The sequence below is a fragment of the Diplodia corticola genome (genome assembly GCF_001883845.1).
Source record: "Diplodia corticola strain CBS 112549 chromosome Unknown scaffold2, whole genome shotgun sequence".
NCBI lineage: Eukaryota > Fungi > Ascomycota > Dothideomycetes > Botryosphaeriales > Botryosphaeriaceae > Diplodia > Diplodia corticola.
Window position 1 is genome coordinate 303916 of NW_017971481.1, and position 17279 is coordinate 321194.

The 17279-nt window shown below is 58.6% G+C and overlaps 4 protein-coding genes across 4 annotated transcripts; 3 read left to right on the forward strand and 1 right to left on the reverse strand.

Moving 5' to 3' along the window:
* Nucleotides 1–775: 775 nt before the first annotated feature.
* Nucleotides 776–3329, forward strand: BKCO1_200099 (membrane bound cation transporter; the record flags this gene model as incomplete). The annotated part of the gene is made up of 5 exons (XM_020272606.1): nt 776–1501; nt 1554–1625; nt 1675–1752; nt 1805–3204; nt 3260–3329. 5 exons carry the CDS (start codon nt 776–778, stop codon nt 3327–3329), a joined length of 2346 nt encoding a protein of 781 aa, XP_020134954.1.
* Nucleotides 3330–4746: 1417 nt separating this feature from the next.
* Nucleotides 4747–6439, reverse strand: BKCO1_2000100 (glucosamine-6-phosphate deaminase; the record flags this gene model as incomplete). Its single annotated transcript, XM_020272287.1, has 4 exons — nt 4747–5625; nt 5920–6068; nt 6162–6223; nt 6396–6439. The coding sequence occupies 4 exons, from the start codon at nt 6437–6439 to the stop codon at nt 4747–4749; spliced, it is 1134 nt and encodes a 377-aa protein (XP_020134926.1).
* A 1218-nt stretch (nt 6440–7657) lies between these two features.
* On the forward strand, nt 7658–9381 carry BKCO1_2000101 (major facilitator superfamily transporter; the record flags this gene model as incomplete). The annotated part of the gene is made up of 3 exons (XM_020272288.1): nt 7658–8245; nt 8347–8969; nt 9066–9381. 3 exons carry the CDS (start codon nt 7658–7660, stop codon nt 9379–9381), a joined length of 1527 nt encoding a protein of 508 aa, XP_020134927.1.
* A 4328-nt stretch (nt 9382–13709) lies between these two features.
* BKCO1_2000102 (hexokinase) lies at nt 13710–15438 on the forward strand (the record flags this gene model as incomplete). Its single annotated transcript, XM_020272289.1, has 4 exons — nt 13710–14284; nt 14361–14475; nt 14523–14980; nt 15036–15438. The coding sequence occupies 4 exons, from the start codon at nt 13710–13712 to the stop codon at nt 15436–15438; spliced, it is 1551 nt and encodes a 516-aa protein (XP_020134928.1).
* Between the last annotated feature and the right edge of the window lie 1841 nt (nt 15439–17279).

Consider the following 17279-nt stretch of genomic DNA (forward strand, 5'->3'; position numbering starts at 1 on the left):
TCGTCATGGCGAGCGGGCCCGGGGCGGTGCTGGCGGGCGTCGGTGGCTGCAGGCAGGGGTCGGTCGGAGTCACAGTCAGTTCGGTCGGGGGGGGTCGCGTACGCGGTGCTCAGTCGCTGCGTCGCTGCGTCGCTGCGTAGCTGCGTCGTTGCGTGCTGGGGCGAGAAGACGGAAGGTGGCACCGTGGCACGGCGGCGGTGGGTCGCGTTCCGGATTTTCACGGGTGCCGTGATTGGCTGGGCGGGCACCAGCCACAGCGTGCGCCACCGCCAGCGAACTTGGCAGGCGTCAGCGCCCTGGGCCCTGGCACGCGGTGTGCGGCGCAAAGGGGGTTAGCTGTGTTGCCCAACTGCCATGGCAGGCGCACGGCAAACGGCAAACGGCAGCGGCGAGCAGGAACGCTCAAGAGAGGCCGCGCCTGCAGCTTCCCGCCGTTTTGTGCCAGCTCCATCCGTCCCGCGCGCGCTGTTTTGCCCGGCTGCCTCACTCCCTCGCAAGTTCGGTCGACGACGTGCGCCATCGCTCATCGCTCGGCACCACACTGCCCTCTGAGTGGCCAGCCCTCGGAGATGCGTAAGTGTACCCTACCCGTACCCCAGCGCGCCAAACGTGGAGCAAGCCCTCTTGGCCACGCTGCCATCCGCGCTTGGCGGCTCGCCCGGAGGCTCCTGGCTGCGGCCCTGGTCCCGCGCCTTATCGTGCTTATTTAGCACCCTCCTCGTCCCAGCATTCCGTCCCACACTCGTCACTCTCGCTCTCTGCGAACCATACCTCGATGGGAGATCCCTCTAATCGCTTCATAGACCGTATAAACTCGTGGGCGAAAGCACATGCCTCGAACCGCCAACCCGCAGACGCCCGCCGCTCTATTCTTCCACTGAGCACCCAGCCCGGCAATGGGACTGTCGCGTCCTCTGCCTCAACCACGTCCGAGAAGCCCGAGCACTCGCACCCGCGCCGCCCGAGCACTGGCAGCCAGCCCACCGTGAGCAATGTCGCCGACTCGCACTCTTCGCCTGCCCCCGCCGCCGGCAATACCCAGCATGATGGAGCTGCGTCTTCCGCCCTAGCCACCGGCGAGAAACCCTCCCTCCCTACTCGCACAAAGAATGCCACTATCCGCTTCTTTCAGCACTCCAAAGATGCTCTTTGCTACAGCTGGGTCAACGTGTTGCTGGTCTTCGTCCCCATAGGCATTGCCAGTAAGCCGGCCGGCATGTCCCAGGAGCTCGTCTTCTCCATGAACGCCGTAGCCATCATCCCGCTTGCCGGTCTCCTCAGCCACGCCACCGAGAGCGTCGCTTCGAGGCTCGGAGACACGCTAGGAGCTTTGCTCAACGTCTCCTTCGGCAACGCTGTCGAGTTGATCCTGTTCATAATTCTGCTTGCCAAGGACGAGATCCGCGTCGTCCAGGCTTCGCTGCTTGGCTCGATCCTTGCCAACTTGCTTCTTATTCTTGGCATGGCTTTCCTCCTCGGTGGCTTGCGCTTCCAAGAACAGGTAAGCTGTGACGCCAGTGACATATCTTGCATGGAGCTAATGCACGCTCCAGGTGTACAACAGCACCGTCACCCAGATGAGTGCTTGTTTGCTCAGCTTGGCTGTCATGAGTCTGTTGTTGCCCGTAAGTCTCCCCGGAACCACGCTGGGAACCTTTGCTGATGCCCGAGCAGACTGCCTTCCATGCTTCGTTCTCCAGCAACAGCACGGCCGACTACAAGACGCTTCAGGTCAGCCGTGGAACTAGCGTCGTAAGTTTGATAGCCATTCTGCTTCCCTGGGTTGGTCTAATGCATGACTCAGGTTCTACTTCTCGTATACGTGCTGTACCTTCTGTTCCAACTCAAGTCTCATGCCTACCTCTACGAGAGCACTCCCCAGCATATCATCGACGAAGAGTCGCACCCAGGTGTCTTGGCCGACATGCTCAACTCTTCCAGCTCGTCAGACTCGTCCAGCTCCTCCAGCAGTTCGGACACTGACAGTTCATCGGGGTCGAATACCACGGCGAAGAAGATTAAGCGAGCTTTCAGGAACCGTAGGCGTCGCAAGTCTAGCACAAGCTCCACCAAGGAGACCCCGTCCCTTCCCTCGGTCCTGAGCACTCCGTCAGTCGAGAACCACCGGGCCTATCTCGGTAACCAGGCCAACGGCCAAGAAGGTAGCTCTTCCAGGCGTGAATCGGTCCTGGGTGCTATCCTGAGCGGAGACGAAGCCGACACGGACGAGTTCGCAGTGCACACTGGTGGCTCCCGAGTTCGCGATTTTGAAACCGGATCTTCCGCCTCTCCATTAGCCGAGAAACCCCGGAAGAAGCACAAGAGGAAGCACAGGAAGCAGGCCAATGCCACCGAGCCTGAAGGGGAAATGAACGAAAAGGACAGACCCGAGCCGTCCAAGGCAGCCCCAGCTGAAAAGAGTTCTCGTCGTGTTGGGTTTGCCGAAGAACCGGTGCCAGAACCTGCTGATGGACCTACGTCACCGAACTCTGCCAGACGTCCCTTTAACCTCCGCCAACTTTCCACCCGTCCCGCAGTGCTCCCGTCCATGCCAGGTTTCCTTCAGAACAATGTCTTCGTTACCCCGCCGCCTACTGCCGCACCTGGCATGAACACTGGCCGTGGCCAGGGTTTGCGTCGTACCGCGTCTTTGCCGGACCGCCTTAACAGGACTTCGAATAGCTCAGCACGCCGTTCCTTGCCCCCTATGGCAGCCTACCCTGGACAGGCGAATCCTGAGGACCCGGTCGAAGAGGGCGAAAAGCCCGAGATGTCTCGTACTTCGGCTGTCATGATGTTGATTATCAGTACCGGTTTGGTAGCTGTATGTGCCGACTTCATGAGTGACGCCATCGAGCCATTGGTCGAAAGCACCGGTATCAGCCAGGCCTTCATTGGTCTCATCATCCTTCCTATTGTCGGCAATGCTGCAGAGCACGTCACTGCAGTGACGGTCGCTGCGAAGAACAAGATGGATCTTGCCATTGGCGTCGCTGTTGGCAGCAGTATTCAGATCGCCATCTTTGTCACTCCCTTCATTGTCATTCTCGGCTGGATCATGGGCAAAGACATGTCTCTCTACTTCAATATCTTTGAGACTGTCTCCCTGTTTGTCACGGCGTTCGTCATCAACTTCTTGATCCTCGACGGACGAAGCAATTACCTCGAGGGTTCTTTGCTCATCGCCGCCTACGTAATCATTGCGTAAGTCTTTCTTGCTCGCTTCATGTTGCAGAGTCGCGTACTGACATGACTGTAGTCTTGCTTCTTTCTTCTATCCGGATGGCTGCGAAGCCAGTCAGATCGGTGGTTCGGAGGGGTCATGCTAGGTGCATGACCAGTTTTGCTGGAGTTATGATGCTATGCCAAAGGGAGGTACTCCCCACATACCCCGGAATGGTGAATGACGTCGGACTTCGGTGCGGTTTTGGATCTACTTTTTTTCTTGGTCGCACTCTTACTCTGCGACTCTTCTTTGATGAGTCGCTCTTTACGGATATAGTGTTATCTTCACGCAAGGTCTTTGGATCTTCGCATCTAAATTTTAGTCCTACTGCTCTGGTGTGTGAAAATTTGTCAGTCGGTGATCACAGCCGGGTGAATGAAGAGAAACTGATAGCTGGATGATCTATTAAACGCTGCTACATGGTGTTTATATAGGTGAATGAAGAAAGGGATTCAACAAGGGTGTTGTTCATGATAACACGTTGCTGAATGAGACCCTTGTTGGGTGATGACGATTATCATCTACAACGTGTTCGTGATGGTGTCGACCAACAAAATTTATCTATACTACGAACAAATGTTTCATCGAAGCGTTTCGTGGAGAATCTTTGTCGTGATTCTACCCTTAATCCGCAGCACGAATACATGATGGGCCAATAAGAGACCGTTCCCTGATGTTGATATTTTATATCTCGACCATTATTATTACCCCTGTGCCTTATCCCTATCCGATCACTGCCGTGCCACCATCTGGGGCCTGTTATCGACACAAGCTTCCGTGGCCTCTGTCTTACCGTTTTGGTAGGGACGTTGCCGAAATGAGCTAGAATCCGTGCTCAGTCGGCTATGCTTAAGTAGACGGCGTCAAGGGCGGGGGGGATGAAGACACGCGAGTGGTGCCTCTTGCGCAACTGTTGAACACGTTTCGCTGCTTGTCATGTTTTCAGGTTCCTGCGACCATTAATGCTATGAAGCTATAGGCTGATAGCTGCTACCATTGTGCATTTGCGCAGTGTGGCATGTAGTACATTACAATAATAGCAGGCACTAAGCACACGCCAATGCGAGCGGAGAGAAACAACGCAGGAAAAACGGACAATAGCTGTGACATACGTATGTACAACACGCTGATATACTGCATCGATATACGTACAAATCTAGGTAATCTATACTTTTGCTCTATCTCCGAAAAAATCCCTTCTAAATGCACGACGTACACGGCGTACGTCCCTGACTTTACATTCTCTCAACCTTCAAGGTGTATTGTTTGATATACATCTACGAGTGCTGGTTCTCAACCATGGTCATGACTACGTTATCAGTCATCGTCTCTAACGATCGACTAAGAAAAAGAAAAGAAGATGAAGCCACGGGATATTTTGCCCCCCGTTGACTATTCTTCCCAAACGCCAAAAGATCGCTGGAATCGAAATCGGAAGCGCCTGGCAATCTGATAAGCTCTGTCGATCGAATCTGGTAACGAAGAAAGGGAAGCAACAATTTATGAGGTCGAGATTGGTTTTAACCCGCCAACGGCGCGACGCGGGCACCCATACGCTGCAACGGCACGTCGTCGGGGATGTTCAGGCTGTCGACGGAGGGCTCGACGGGGGAGATACGGCTTGCCATACTCTCGAGGACGGGTTCGGGGGTGACGCTGCGGCTGATGCTCTGGGGGTTGGGATTGGGGGCCAGCATCGGTACTTGGAAGGTCGGGGGTTTGACAGCCTTGGGTGAGAGCGGGCTGTTGAGGCCCTCGCGGATGGTGCTGCGCTTGGCTGAGATGCGGGCCTCCGAGGGCAGCATCTGCTCGAAGCCGAGGCGGCGGGCGACCTTCTCGATAGACTTGAAGTAGCGCACCGTCTTGACCTTGAGCTCGAGCGTGGCGTCCTCATCGACGACGAGCATGGGGTGCTGGTGCTGCTGCAGGGCAGACAGGGTCCACATGTGATTGACGCCCTCCTCGACGCACTTCTGCAGGGCCAGCGCCTTGTGGGCCCCGGTGATGATGACGACGACCTCGCGGGCATCCAGCACGGTGCCCACACCGACAGTCAGGGCCATGGCGGGAACCTGCGAGACGTCGTTGTCGAAGAAGCGCGAGTTGGCCAGGATGGTGTCGTAGGCCAGCGTCTTGACGCGGGTGCGCGACTGCAGGCTGGAGCCAGGCTCGTTGAAGGCGATGTGACCGTCGGCGCCGATGCCGCCCAGGAAGAGCTCGATGCCGCCGACGGCCTTGATCTTCTCCTCGTACGCCAGGCACTCGGCCTCCAGGTCTGGAGCGTTGCCGTTCAGGATGTTGATGTTGGCCGGGTCCAGGTCGACGTGCGAGAAGAAGTGCTTGTACATGAAGCTGTGGTACGACTCGGGATGCTCACGCGGGATGCCCACATACTCGTCCTGTGAAACGCGTCAGTGTTGGCGGTCATGGTGTCGCTATGATTGGTGATGGCCGAGGCTTCGTCTTGCTCGTGCACCACGCCATCCCTTGGTTCCAAGAGGATGCTGAAGTGCGTCGTGCAAAGCATGCGCGACTTTGCTTGAAGCGTGTAGCGGCTTGGGCAACCCATGGCTGCAGCCAGCTCAATCATTGGCTCGTGGGCGGGGCGCTAGCATCTTGTGCTAGGCGGTCGGGGAATACGAAGAAAAGGCGTATTTATAGACCTGCAGGAAGGAGCAGGGACAGGGTCATACCATGTTGAAGGTGACAACGTTCCGGAACGAGACGTCGCCATTCTTGTACTTCTGCACGAGCAGTTTATAGATGATCTCAGGGCTGCTGCCAGTGGGCAGACCCAGCACGAACGGCTTCTCGGGCGTCGGCTCAAAGGCCTTGATGCGCTCTGTTGGATTGCGCGAGTGACATGTCAGAGGACCTTTTCCAATCTTGGACACGGCAATACGACGAGACGCTCGGTGGAGAGACACGGACGTACCGACAACGTAGTCTGCTATATACTTGGACGCAGCCTGGGGGTCTTCACGGACGATCAACCTCCTAGACAGGGTTGGGTCAGCGCTAAGCCACACTGCCTCGATGCAGAGGGCCTTACATGGCGGCGAAGGATCAAAAGGCGTGGAAGCTGTCCGAAAAGGGTAGTTGGTGTAGTGGTTTGTCTAGGTGGGGGTCGCCGGGCGGGAGCAGCGGTTGTGGTTCTTGCTCTTCTCACGCGGTCCGGGGCAGCCAGAGGCTTTTTACGTCGTCTGGTAGCATCTGTGTCTGACAGCGTTGCCACTGGAAGTCAGCGGCAGCTTGGCCGTCTCCGGCGAAAGTGTGCCGGAATGGCGAGGCCTCATTGGGCACGATGGGCACGATGGCCGGCGTTGTCGGGGATTCGGTGCAGCGTCATAGTGCTACCACGCTGCGTTGCCGCAGCGTCCGGCGGTGTTCGAACCGTGGTGATGTTGCGCCCCAAGGCGGGGAGGACGGACGGTTCCACTGGCACGCCGTCATACTACCACGACGGCGGGCAACGCAAACCGGGGGCCGCACGGCGCAGGGCAGCGCAGGGCAGCGCAGGGCAGCGCAGGGCGGGCCAGACCGGGGCAGTGCAGCAAGTGCCCGTGGGCGGCAGCCGGGTGACAGCCGGGCGACAGCAAACGATGGCAGACGATGGCAGGGCGAGTCAGGCAGGGTCGCAGCTGTCGCGATAGTCGGGGTGGCGCTCTGCGACAGTGTTATCTGTTATCTCTGGCGGCAGCTTTTGGCGGAGGTTACATTCTGGCTGTGGCTTGCCCGACCGTTGCAGCAGGCGTTGGCGGGCGCAAGAGGCAGCGGCGAGTGGGCGCGAGTGGGCGCCGGCCGGGGCGGGCAGCAGCCGACTATCTGGGCAGTAGCTAGCAGCATCGGGCTGGCCAGGGCGTCAGGGCGTCAGGGCGTCAGGGCGCCAGGGTGGTCAGCCGCGACAGCTCGTGGCGCCGTGCTGGTAGCGCGAGCCTCGCCAAGTCTGGAAGTCTGGCTGATGTGCTGATGTGCGCCGTGTCTGCAGCAGCCCGGCTGCCCGTGTGCTCCTGCAGCGCGACCCTGGCGGCGGAGCTATCGCGAACTTGCGGCTGCCAGCCGCCTTCCGCCTTATCGCGCGCTGCCGTGCTGCGTTAGCTGAGCGTGTTATCTCGCGGCAACGGGCTGCTCCTTGCGGCGCCCCCATGCACCGGTGCGGAGGAGGGGACCGCTAGCGCTGCGCCGGAGCACGACCACGCCACAGGCACTGCAATATATAGAACGCGCCCTGCTCGCGTGCCCCAGCCAAGCGCAGTGCTTCCTCGCGTCTATCCCCGGTGTCACCCCGTCCTACACCACCCACCGTGCCACTCCGCCAGCCTGGGTCGTGCCTGAAGAGCGAGCTCCTGCCGCTGCTCCGCCCCTATCTCCGCCCCGTCTCCACACGGCCCCAGCGCCCCAGCGCCCCAGCGTCCGACGCTCGACAACATCATGGCCGACAACGAGAAGCAGTCCCACGCCGAGGAGCGCCCTGCCGCCAGCACCCCGCCGCCCTACCCCGACGAGGCCGGCGTCGCCGACTCGCGCAAGAAGTCATGGAAGCACCGCGAGTTCAACGTCCTGGGCCACCGCTTCTACTACGCCTCGCCCGCCGCACAGCTGGGCATCGTGTCGTTTGTGTGCTTCCTGTGCCCGGGCATGTTCAATGCGCTGTCCGGCATGGGCGGTGGAGGCCAGGTCGACCCTGAGGCCGCCAACAAGGCCAATGTCGCCCTGAACTCGACCTTCGCCGTCGTCGGCTTCTTCGCCGGCACCATCGCCAACACCCTCGGCGTCAAGTTCGCCCTGGGCTTCGGCGGCTTGGGCTACAGCATCTATGTCGCCTCTTTCCTCAACTTCTCGCACAACCAGAACTTCGGCTTCAGCATCTTCGCCGGCGCTTTTCTTGGTGTGTGCGCCGGCCTGCTTTGGTGCGCCCAAGGCGCCATCATGATGTCCTACCCGCCCGAGGCCTCCAAGGGCCGCTACATCTCGTGGTTCTGGATGATCTTCAACCTGGGAGCTGTCATTGGAAGTCTGGTAAGCCTCACCCGCACTCTCGGGTCCCAAGTGTTTTCGAGCTGGTCTTCGAGAAGTCTTCTGGCTCTCCCTTGCTAACCACTTCTCGTCCCGTCTCGCAGATTCCCCTGGGCCAGAACATCCATAACACCGAGGCCGCTACGGTCAGCGACGGAACCTACATTGGCTTCCTCGTGCTGACCCTGCTTGGTGCCGCCCTTGCATTCACCCTGACCTCCGCCAAGAACGTCGTGCGCGAAGATGGCTCGCACATCATCTTGATGAAGAACCCCAGCTGGAAGACGGAGCTCATCGGCCTGGGCCAGACTTTCGTCTCAGATCCTTACATCATCGCCCTTTTCCCCATGTTCTTCGCTTCCAACTGGTTCTATACCTACCAGTTCAACGATGTCAATGCCGCCTACTTCAGTCTCCGCACCCGCGCCCTCAACAACACCTTGTACTACATCATGCAGATCGTCGGCGCCTTCATCTTCGGTTATGCTCTTGACCAGCAGCGCTTCCGCCGCACCACCCGCGCCAAGGCTGTCTGGGTTGTGCTCATGGTCATTACCATGGCCATCTGGGGCGGTGGCTATGCCTTCCAAAAGACCTACACACGCGCCTCGGCTGGAGCCGATGATTTCCACGTGAAGGACTGGTCTGATGGTGGCTACATCGGCCCCATGTTCCTGTACATGTTCTACGGCTTCTACGACGCTGCTTGGCAAACCTCCGTTTACTGGTACGCTTGGCCCTTCCCGTCCTCCTTTTCTCACTCCCATCCCTTTCCCCGTACACAATTGGAAATCTTCGCTAACATGTTGTCAACCAACAACAGGCTCATGGGCGCTATGACCAACAACGGGCGCAAGCTCGCCAACTTTGCCGGCTTCTACAAGGGCATCCAGTCGGCCGGTGCCGCCGTCGTTTGGGCGCTCGACCTGGACAAGGTCCCGTTCATGAACATTTTCGCGTCGTGCTGGGCGCTGCTGGCCGGCTCGCTGATCATCGCCCTGCCTGTCATCCTCATCAAGATCCAGGACCACGTCTCCATCGAAGAGGACCTCAAATTCACCGACAACAGCCTGACCGACGTCGCCCCTGTCGGAACCGTCGCCTTCGAGGAGGCCAAGCATGAAGAGGCTAAACAGTGAACGCGGGGCAGAGAGTGTGATAATGCTTTCCTCTTCCTTTTCTCTTCTTTTCACACTCCTGCTTTTAGCCATTGCTTTTAGTAACTTTTTTTTTGTAATTTTTTTTTGCGTTTGAGATGGAGCGGATAGCAATCCCCACAATGCACGGATAGATCCGAAGACTTCGGAAATTCGGGGCTGGTACGGGAAGATGCGATGGCAGGGGAATATACCCGTGGTATGAGAAGCGCACCGAGCGCTCAATATTTTCAAACAGATGCTAGCATAGCATCTCTGGTTGAGAAATTGAGCATGAGGTAGCATGGCGATGGTTTCTCCAGTGCTTCTTTCGAGGGTTTGTGACGACTGATGCGCAATGCGAGGGGGGTTTTCTTTTCTTTTTCAAAGTACGATACCATGATCGGCTGGGTTTGGCTGTGCGTTAGGGAGGTCGGGAAAAGCAGTCGTTGAATGAGAAGAAGCGGGGGGGCACTCCGTCTCCAATATCTCACCTTTTTTGATGATACCAATGGATGATCATCTGATTCGGCAACCCATAGGATGGGAGTGTGACACCCAATACTTGCTTCTCGTCTTGCGGAACCCTTCTCGAGTGTTCGCGCGAGCTTCTAGAACCGCAGGCTGCGCATTGATCGTGTGTCCCTTACCTCACGCCGTACCGTTGACAACAATATCACCGGAGCTATCTCCTAACCTTCACCGCTCCTGTTGCTAAGTCCTACGTGCAGGGTTCACTACGGTGCTGGGGGCAATGTAATCTACATGGCTAGGGAAAGTCATTTATGTTGATCTACGTTGGGATCTAACGGGCGAGGGTGCATGATGTGCATGCCTCCTTCTACTAAAAGCTACTGCGGTTTAACCTGTCTTCTATATGTCCTGCCGTTGAGCATTGACCTCTCCCACATGACATTGTCGTCAACCAGGAGGAGTTTCGGCCTCATGCGAAAAACTTGGCGAACACGGGAGACATGCGGACTGGCCTTACTCAGCACTATTCTCCACATTCGCCAAGGCCATGATGGAGTTGCAATGCCGACAGCGTCGCAAGCGACAAGCCGGGGGCCCCACAAAGCGATTTGGCGCTACTCGGCTAAAAGCAGCACGATCGAGATCACAGCGTTCGGTAGGAGGGGCGAGAGGCTGAGAAGAGAAATGCTGCGACGTTGCTTACGTAGTAGCTCGGGATCAGGGTGGTCATTTGACCTTTTCCGTCTGCGCCGCAGTTCGCCGCATCTCGGAGGATGCTACCGTGGCTGGCAGCGGGAGTGAGAAACGTAAGATGCATGACCCTTGCTTGCTCGTGTGGAGAGGTGTCGGGATAGTTATCGCGACCAGGACGTTCTCCGCCACCTACCTTCAAGGTGGCGTTGCGTTCGTGGGATGAGATGGTACGCTGGGTCGTGTGCGGCGGCAAGAATCGAAGCAGAAGGTGTTCCTAAGAAGGGTCTTCCGAAAGCTAGCAGGTTAGCACTACGGGGCCAGGCCGCGTCGTTGATCGGCATACGAGACGGCACCTTGCAATCTGCACTGACATCGGATTGTGGGGGGGTTGGACGAAGAGGTAGTAAGTATATGAAGGGCAACGAGTTTTCTGCCGTTTTACACACCGTTACCACAATCTCTACTGCTACCCTAGCCAAAGCATGTAGCATTTTCGTCAGGGAAAAAGCAATGGGGATAACGAACAGGGGGGTGTCGTCGGCATTCGATTTACTGTGGCGATAGGTGGACACGCAAGAGTAACATGTGGTAAGAAATAGCGTTCGCTTACAAACACACTAGTTCTTATCTTACCGTAATATAGTCACTTTGGCCGTCGAATGTGGCATTGTAGCCTTGCCGCCCGATGTCGGCCGTTTTGCAGTCTCAGATACGCAGTCGGGCTCAATTCCTGTCGAGAGCATCGTGGTAACAGGGAGCTTTGCATGAGAGTTACCGGAAGGACAAAGACCACAAGATATGAGCCGTCTCATTTCTAGCAGCGTGCCTCAGCTCAGCTCCCACAGTAAAGGGGCGAAGGGCGCTGCGGCGCCATCATTAGCCCGCATATGGCGGAGCCTCGTTGCGGAATTTGCCAGTTGGTGTACGGTGTTGGTGACCACTCGACGTCGAACAGAGGAGGCGGTGAGAAAGCGCATGAACTTGAACAACAGCCTGATGCATTCCTAGGGAACTCGACGCCCTTCACTCCCTCTGCATTGGACTGGTGGCCTCGTGGTATGTGAGGGAGACGGGCCGGTGAGAGCAAAATTGCGCCGGTGACGCCGAAGATTGTCAACTGTGAGAAGGGCTAGCAAACGCGGAGTTTTCCGCGGTTCATGCGAGCACAAAGCTATGGGGATGCGCGTTGCCGACCAAGGGAGAGCGTGGTGTAGCGACAGGTATATGACGAAAGAAAGCCATCCACGTCGTTTCCAGACGTTTTAGAATGCCTCGGCTTCTGTGAGGGATAGGGCGTCTGGCATCCAATCACAGAACGGCTGAAACAGCACTATGACGGCGCGGACGTACGAGGGGCGGCAAAGCCGACAGAAGGTTTCCAGTCCCGTGCTTTTGGAAGCACTTGCGGCATCTTGCCCTGGCACCCTGTACTGTGAGGGGATGCGGACGTGGTGGCAAGCCGCAGCAAACGGAACAGCAAGCCAGCTTTCTTCAACATTTGACTGCTTCACAGCTGCGAGGGGGGGCACATTGGCAGCAGTGCGTGGTTGGGTGAGGGTCCCGTCGAGCGCGGGCTCTGCGTGGATGAACAATGCCCTGCGCGTTAGAGCGGCGGTACACGGCAGAGGGTCGAGCATCTCCAGGTTCGGTGGGATGGTTCCACGGCCGAGGCATGGTAATTTGCTACTGGAGGCTGTGGTCACGCCAGGACGGGCCGTGTTTGAATTCTCTCGTCAGCAGCCGAGATCCAAGCCATGTAACACGAGGCGGGACACTCTGTGATCGGGCGGGCGAGAGCCGCGAGGGAAGCGGCAAGTGGATTCGAGTACGTTTTGTGGTGACTGCACGGGGAAAAAGGGCGAGCTCGCGCCGACGAGATTGCGATGGGGCCGGTGTGCCTGAGCTGGCGGAGAATTGTTACTCGCCGGTGGGGTTGCACCTGTCGACACGGCGGCGGATTGCCTGGAGTGTAACGCCGGTAGGCAACTTCTCCGCAGTCACGGCCTGATAAGGCGGGCCACGGATACCAAGCTTTCTCGCTGTAGTCGCACGCTTTTCCGCCTGGCCGAGTCGGCGTTGCAACGGCGGCGGTTCGCGAGTGGGTGCGTGACAGGGACAATAGCCGGCGGCGACACCGGAAGCTGCTCCGCTAGGCTTGTTCGGTGCATCCTACGTTGACGCCAGACGGACGACAGCTGCTCGTTTGGTGTAGAGGTGCGCGGGCGACGGGGCGGAAGAGCAGCCCGGCGTGCAGATTGCAGGAGGTTACACGCACCGAGGGACGCAGGCCGGACGCAGGCGGGACGCAGGCTGGCGGCAGGCTTGGGCGCAGGCTTGGACGCAGGCTGGGACGCAGGCGGCGCCGGTGATGCAGCGCGCAGGGCGGGGGTGTTTTGTGCGGACGATAGGCGCGGTGGTTCGGCGGAGGCTTGGGATGCTGAAACGGGCTGTGGCTTGGCGGCCGGGGCGGGCTTCGAGCCGCAGCGGTGGTGACGGCTGCAGGCCGGCGGGTCGCGCAGCAGTAGCGCCGGGAGGCGCACGTGGATCGCGGCTGGGGGCCAGCGGCGAGCGAGGATTGCGAGCGGGAATGACGCGGCGGGAACAGGCTGGGCCTGGGACTCGCCTGGGACGAGGCAGGCGGGGCTGCGGGCGGCGATTGGGCGGCGGTTGATGGTGGGCGCTGGTGGGCGCTCGGCTCTCCGTTGCGGCATAGCCATGTTGCAACGTCTGGTATCATCCATCCTCAGCAAAAGCTGTCTTGCGACAAGCAGAGCGCGCGCGCCGTGCTCTGCGCTCGCCGCCGTAGCTCCACCGCGCCCGGCAGCCACCCTTGCGTGGCTCCGGAGCCTCTGGGCCTCGCCTTCACGCCGATGACACCTTCCTCCCCTACCACGCTGCCCCAGGCCCCAGGCCCCAGGCTCGCAACCGCTCCGTACCAGCGCCATGCATAAGCGTCGTCTGCGACATCGGGCCATCTGAGCCAGTGCCTGAACTCTTGTCCTTGCTGCCAACACGAGCGTTGCGCGGCACTCCCTACGCGCACACTACATAGGGCGCCGCCTAGCACAGTCTGGCTTCGCTGCGCCGCCCTGTTTCCCCGTCTGTCCTCCTCCACCAGCAGCGCCGCCTGCACCGCCACCGCTGGCCGTTGCTTTCCCCATTCGATGTTTGCCGCCTGGACCTCTCTCCTGGCCGCCCTCGACAGACTCGTCATGCTTCCCTCTCTGGTCCACACCGTCTGCCCGCCCCAGCTGCCGCCCTCCAAGCATGGCCTGCACAATGTGATCCGCGCCTGCGACCTGACCATGGACGACTTCCTGCGCGACGTCCAGCGCCAGTTCGAGGCCCCGCTGCACCCCGACCGCCTGCTGGCCATGTCCGCCAGGCTGCAGGCCGACTTCCACCAGAAGCTGCAGCACAGCGACATGTGCATGCTGCCCTCCTACAACCACACGCTCCCCACCGGCCTCGAGCGCGGCACCTACCTGGCCCTGGACGTGGGCGGCTCGACCTTCCGCGCCGCCCTGGTTGAGTTGAGCGGCAAGCAGGGCGCCAGCAGCATGGACATCGCCAAGATGCGCAGCTTCCCCATCAACGACGCCGTGCGCGCCCTGGAGGGCAGTGCCTTCTTCGACTGGATGGCCGCGCGCATTGCAGAGACGCTGGCCGAGCCGCAGGTGCGCGCCCGCCTGGGCGGCGACACGCTGCCCATGGGCCTGTCGTGGTCTTTCCCCGTCGAGTAAGTCGGGCCTCCTCTTGGGCCTCTTGGGCCTCTTGGGCCTCCCCGCGCGCAGCTCGCTGACTGGGCCCTCCAGGCAAACTTCAATCCGCGGCGGCGTGCTGCTGGACATGGGCAAGGGCTTCCGTGCAACCAATGGGGTGCACAGGCAAGACCTCGGCCATCTTATCATGCAGGCTTGCCAGCGAAGGGTATGCAGCCTGTGCCGCCTCGTCCGCCCGACACTAATCCTGGCCAGGGTCTCAACGTCCGCATGGATGCCATCGTGAACGACTCGTCGGCCACGCTGCTGTCGCGCGCCTACCAGGACGACACCACCCGCCTGGCCCTGATTCTGGGCACCGGCTTCAACGCAGCTGTGCACTTGCCCGTCACTGCCCTGTCACGTCACAAGTTCGGCACCAGGCCGCAGGAGTGGCACGACCAGGCTGAGCGCGTGCTTGTCAACACCGAACTCAGCATGTTCGGCAAGAACATCCTCCCCACCACCCGCTGGGACGACTCTCTCAACAAGAACCACGACCGACCCGACTTCCAGCCCTTCGAGCACCTGATCAGCGGCCGCTATCTTGGAGAGATTGTCCGCCTTGTCCTGCTTGAAGCAGTCCAAACCGCCGGCCTGTTTGGCGGCGAGGTCCCTGAGCGCTTCATGGAGCGCTACAGCTTCGACACCGGCATCATGGCCGTCATTGAGGCGTAAGTTGACCCCTAGCAACCCCTTATCATCGGTTCGTTGCTCATCTCCTCTCAGCGATGACACGCCGACCTTGTCCAAAGCCTGCACCATTCTCCAGTCGAAGCACCCCCTCACTGTGCCGCCCACCTACACCGACTTGTACTACGTCCGTCGAATCTGTCAACTGGTCTCCCGTCGCGCTGCGGCATACCTCGCCACCGGAATCCATGCATTGTGGGCGCTGCGCAACGACTCGGAGGGCCTTTCTGCTGCCGAGGCTGGCCACATCACCATCAGCTGCAACGGCTCCGTGATTGAGAAATACCCCTCGTTTAGGACTGTCTCCCAACAATTCATCGACGAGCTTACGAGACTTTCTGGTGCACCATCCCGCGCTGTGGACCTGGAAATGGCCATTGAATCATCCATCTTCGGTGCTGCCGTTGCTGTGTGCTGCTTGGAAGACCACCACTCATAATTGAGCCCTCAATGTCCTATCGCCACAGGCGAACACTCGATGAAGTCAAGATTTGCATCGACCCGGCACCTCGGTACGCGCCTAAGACAAGAGTAGATCCGCAGAACAGCATGCCAGGAGACACAAACTTGCGGGTGGACGTCATTGTGTCCGCTTGGCTGCTTGGCTGGCGTGGGGCATGCATCCACAGACCGGGGTTTAGGGCGACACCGTTCTGCAGGACCAGCCCTCCCCCTCCCGCTGTGCCACTTCACGAAACGGATCCGCGTCGCACAGGATAGCTTCACCCGCCCGCGGCCCGACCGGACGTGTGAAGCTCCTTTGAGGCAATAATGAGCAGCAAGGAGATTATGCATCGACAGGAGGCCTTCCGCGTTCTCGTGTTCTGGGCACCTGAGGCCATGTACTCGACCATTCTTGGAATCCCTGGATTTTCACTTTCGCCACATCCTCGAACACGACTTCGGCTATTTGCATGCACGTTTCCGTAGTGGCGCCTCTACATGCAATGCTACAATTGCGTTTCCGTGCCAATGGCGTATCGTATTATCGGCAATAGCATTAGGTCCTTGGTCCTGGCTGGGATATAATAGACTGGCTGCGCTGGTGCAGCTGCAGCTGCTTCAGGCGGGAATGGCCATGGTGGACCTGTCAGCGAGAGAAGATCGTCTCGCGTTTCGTCTGGTCTCGTCGCCGACGACGTTGCATTGCGTGGGTGCATCGGGCGCATATACCGTCGTCTCATCCCCGAACACTGGCATGTGTCAAGCTTCCTTTTTCTTTCCTTTTCCGAACCCTGTCATTGTGAAAGATGATTTTGGGCACCTAAGTCCGGATAATTGTCCCCTCTTCCCTTCACTCCTAGTTATCTCTTTTTTCATACCCTAAGGGAATGGGACATTTCATTTTCTGTTGCATATTTTCCATGGCATATAAAAGTACATAGACGGGAATAATCAAGCATCTGGGATGTATCGCATGCGCGCTTCTCGTCATTTCACCTTTTCTAGCTGTCTTTGCGGGACAGCAGCATCGACTTGGCGACTTTTTAGTGTGCAAACATTGAGCTCCGTATGTTGCCATCTTCACATGAACATGCAAACGACATCTTCTGCTAATTCGCATGTAGCACGGCAACTAGTTCTCGGCCAATGAGAGTCGAACAGCAACCATGGGAGTCGTAGCTCAAGCCACGCAAACGGAAAGTGCACGCACACGCCTCACACATGCACGCACACCAAAACCTCCACATCACCCCACGCTCTTGCCCCTCGTTCCTCCGAACGCCCCTTCCGCAGACTGGACATTGCGGGACGCCGGAGAAATAAAACCATAGCGGGGGAAGCGCGGCGGACCCACACACCCGACGACAATACATGCCTCGACCTTCTCCATCACACCATTATTCCCGCCTCACGCACAAAAAGCCGCTGGCGAAAAGGGGTCGCAACATTAAGCTCACGCTACCATCGATCCATGCGCTGGTAAGGAGAGGCTAGCCAATGATCGGCATGGAGACCGAACCGCAAAGGATACGATCTGCCTGCATTCAATAGCGCATATCATTGCTTACCGGCTTTCCGCTATCCGGTAATATCGATAAAATCTCGTGCCTGCATAAGATCGATTCCCATCACTACTAAACAAAGCGCGAGAAAGTCTTGGGTACCTGCATTATTACAAACAACACCTGCATAACTACGCACAATACGTCATCATTCTAGCCCCTCTTTCCTCTCTTCCCCTTGTCGCTCGATCTTGCCTTGTGAGGTTACGGTAAGGTGTGTGTGTGTGTGTGTGTGTGTGTGTGTGTGTGTGTGTGTGGGGGGGGGGGGGGGGGG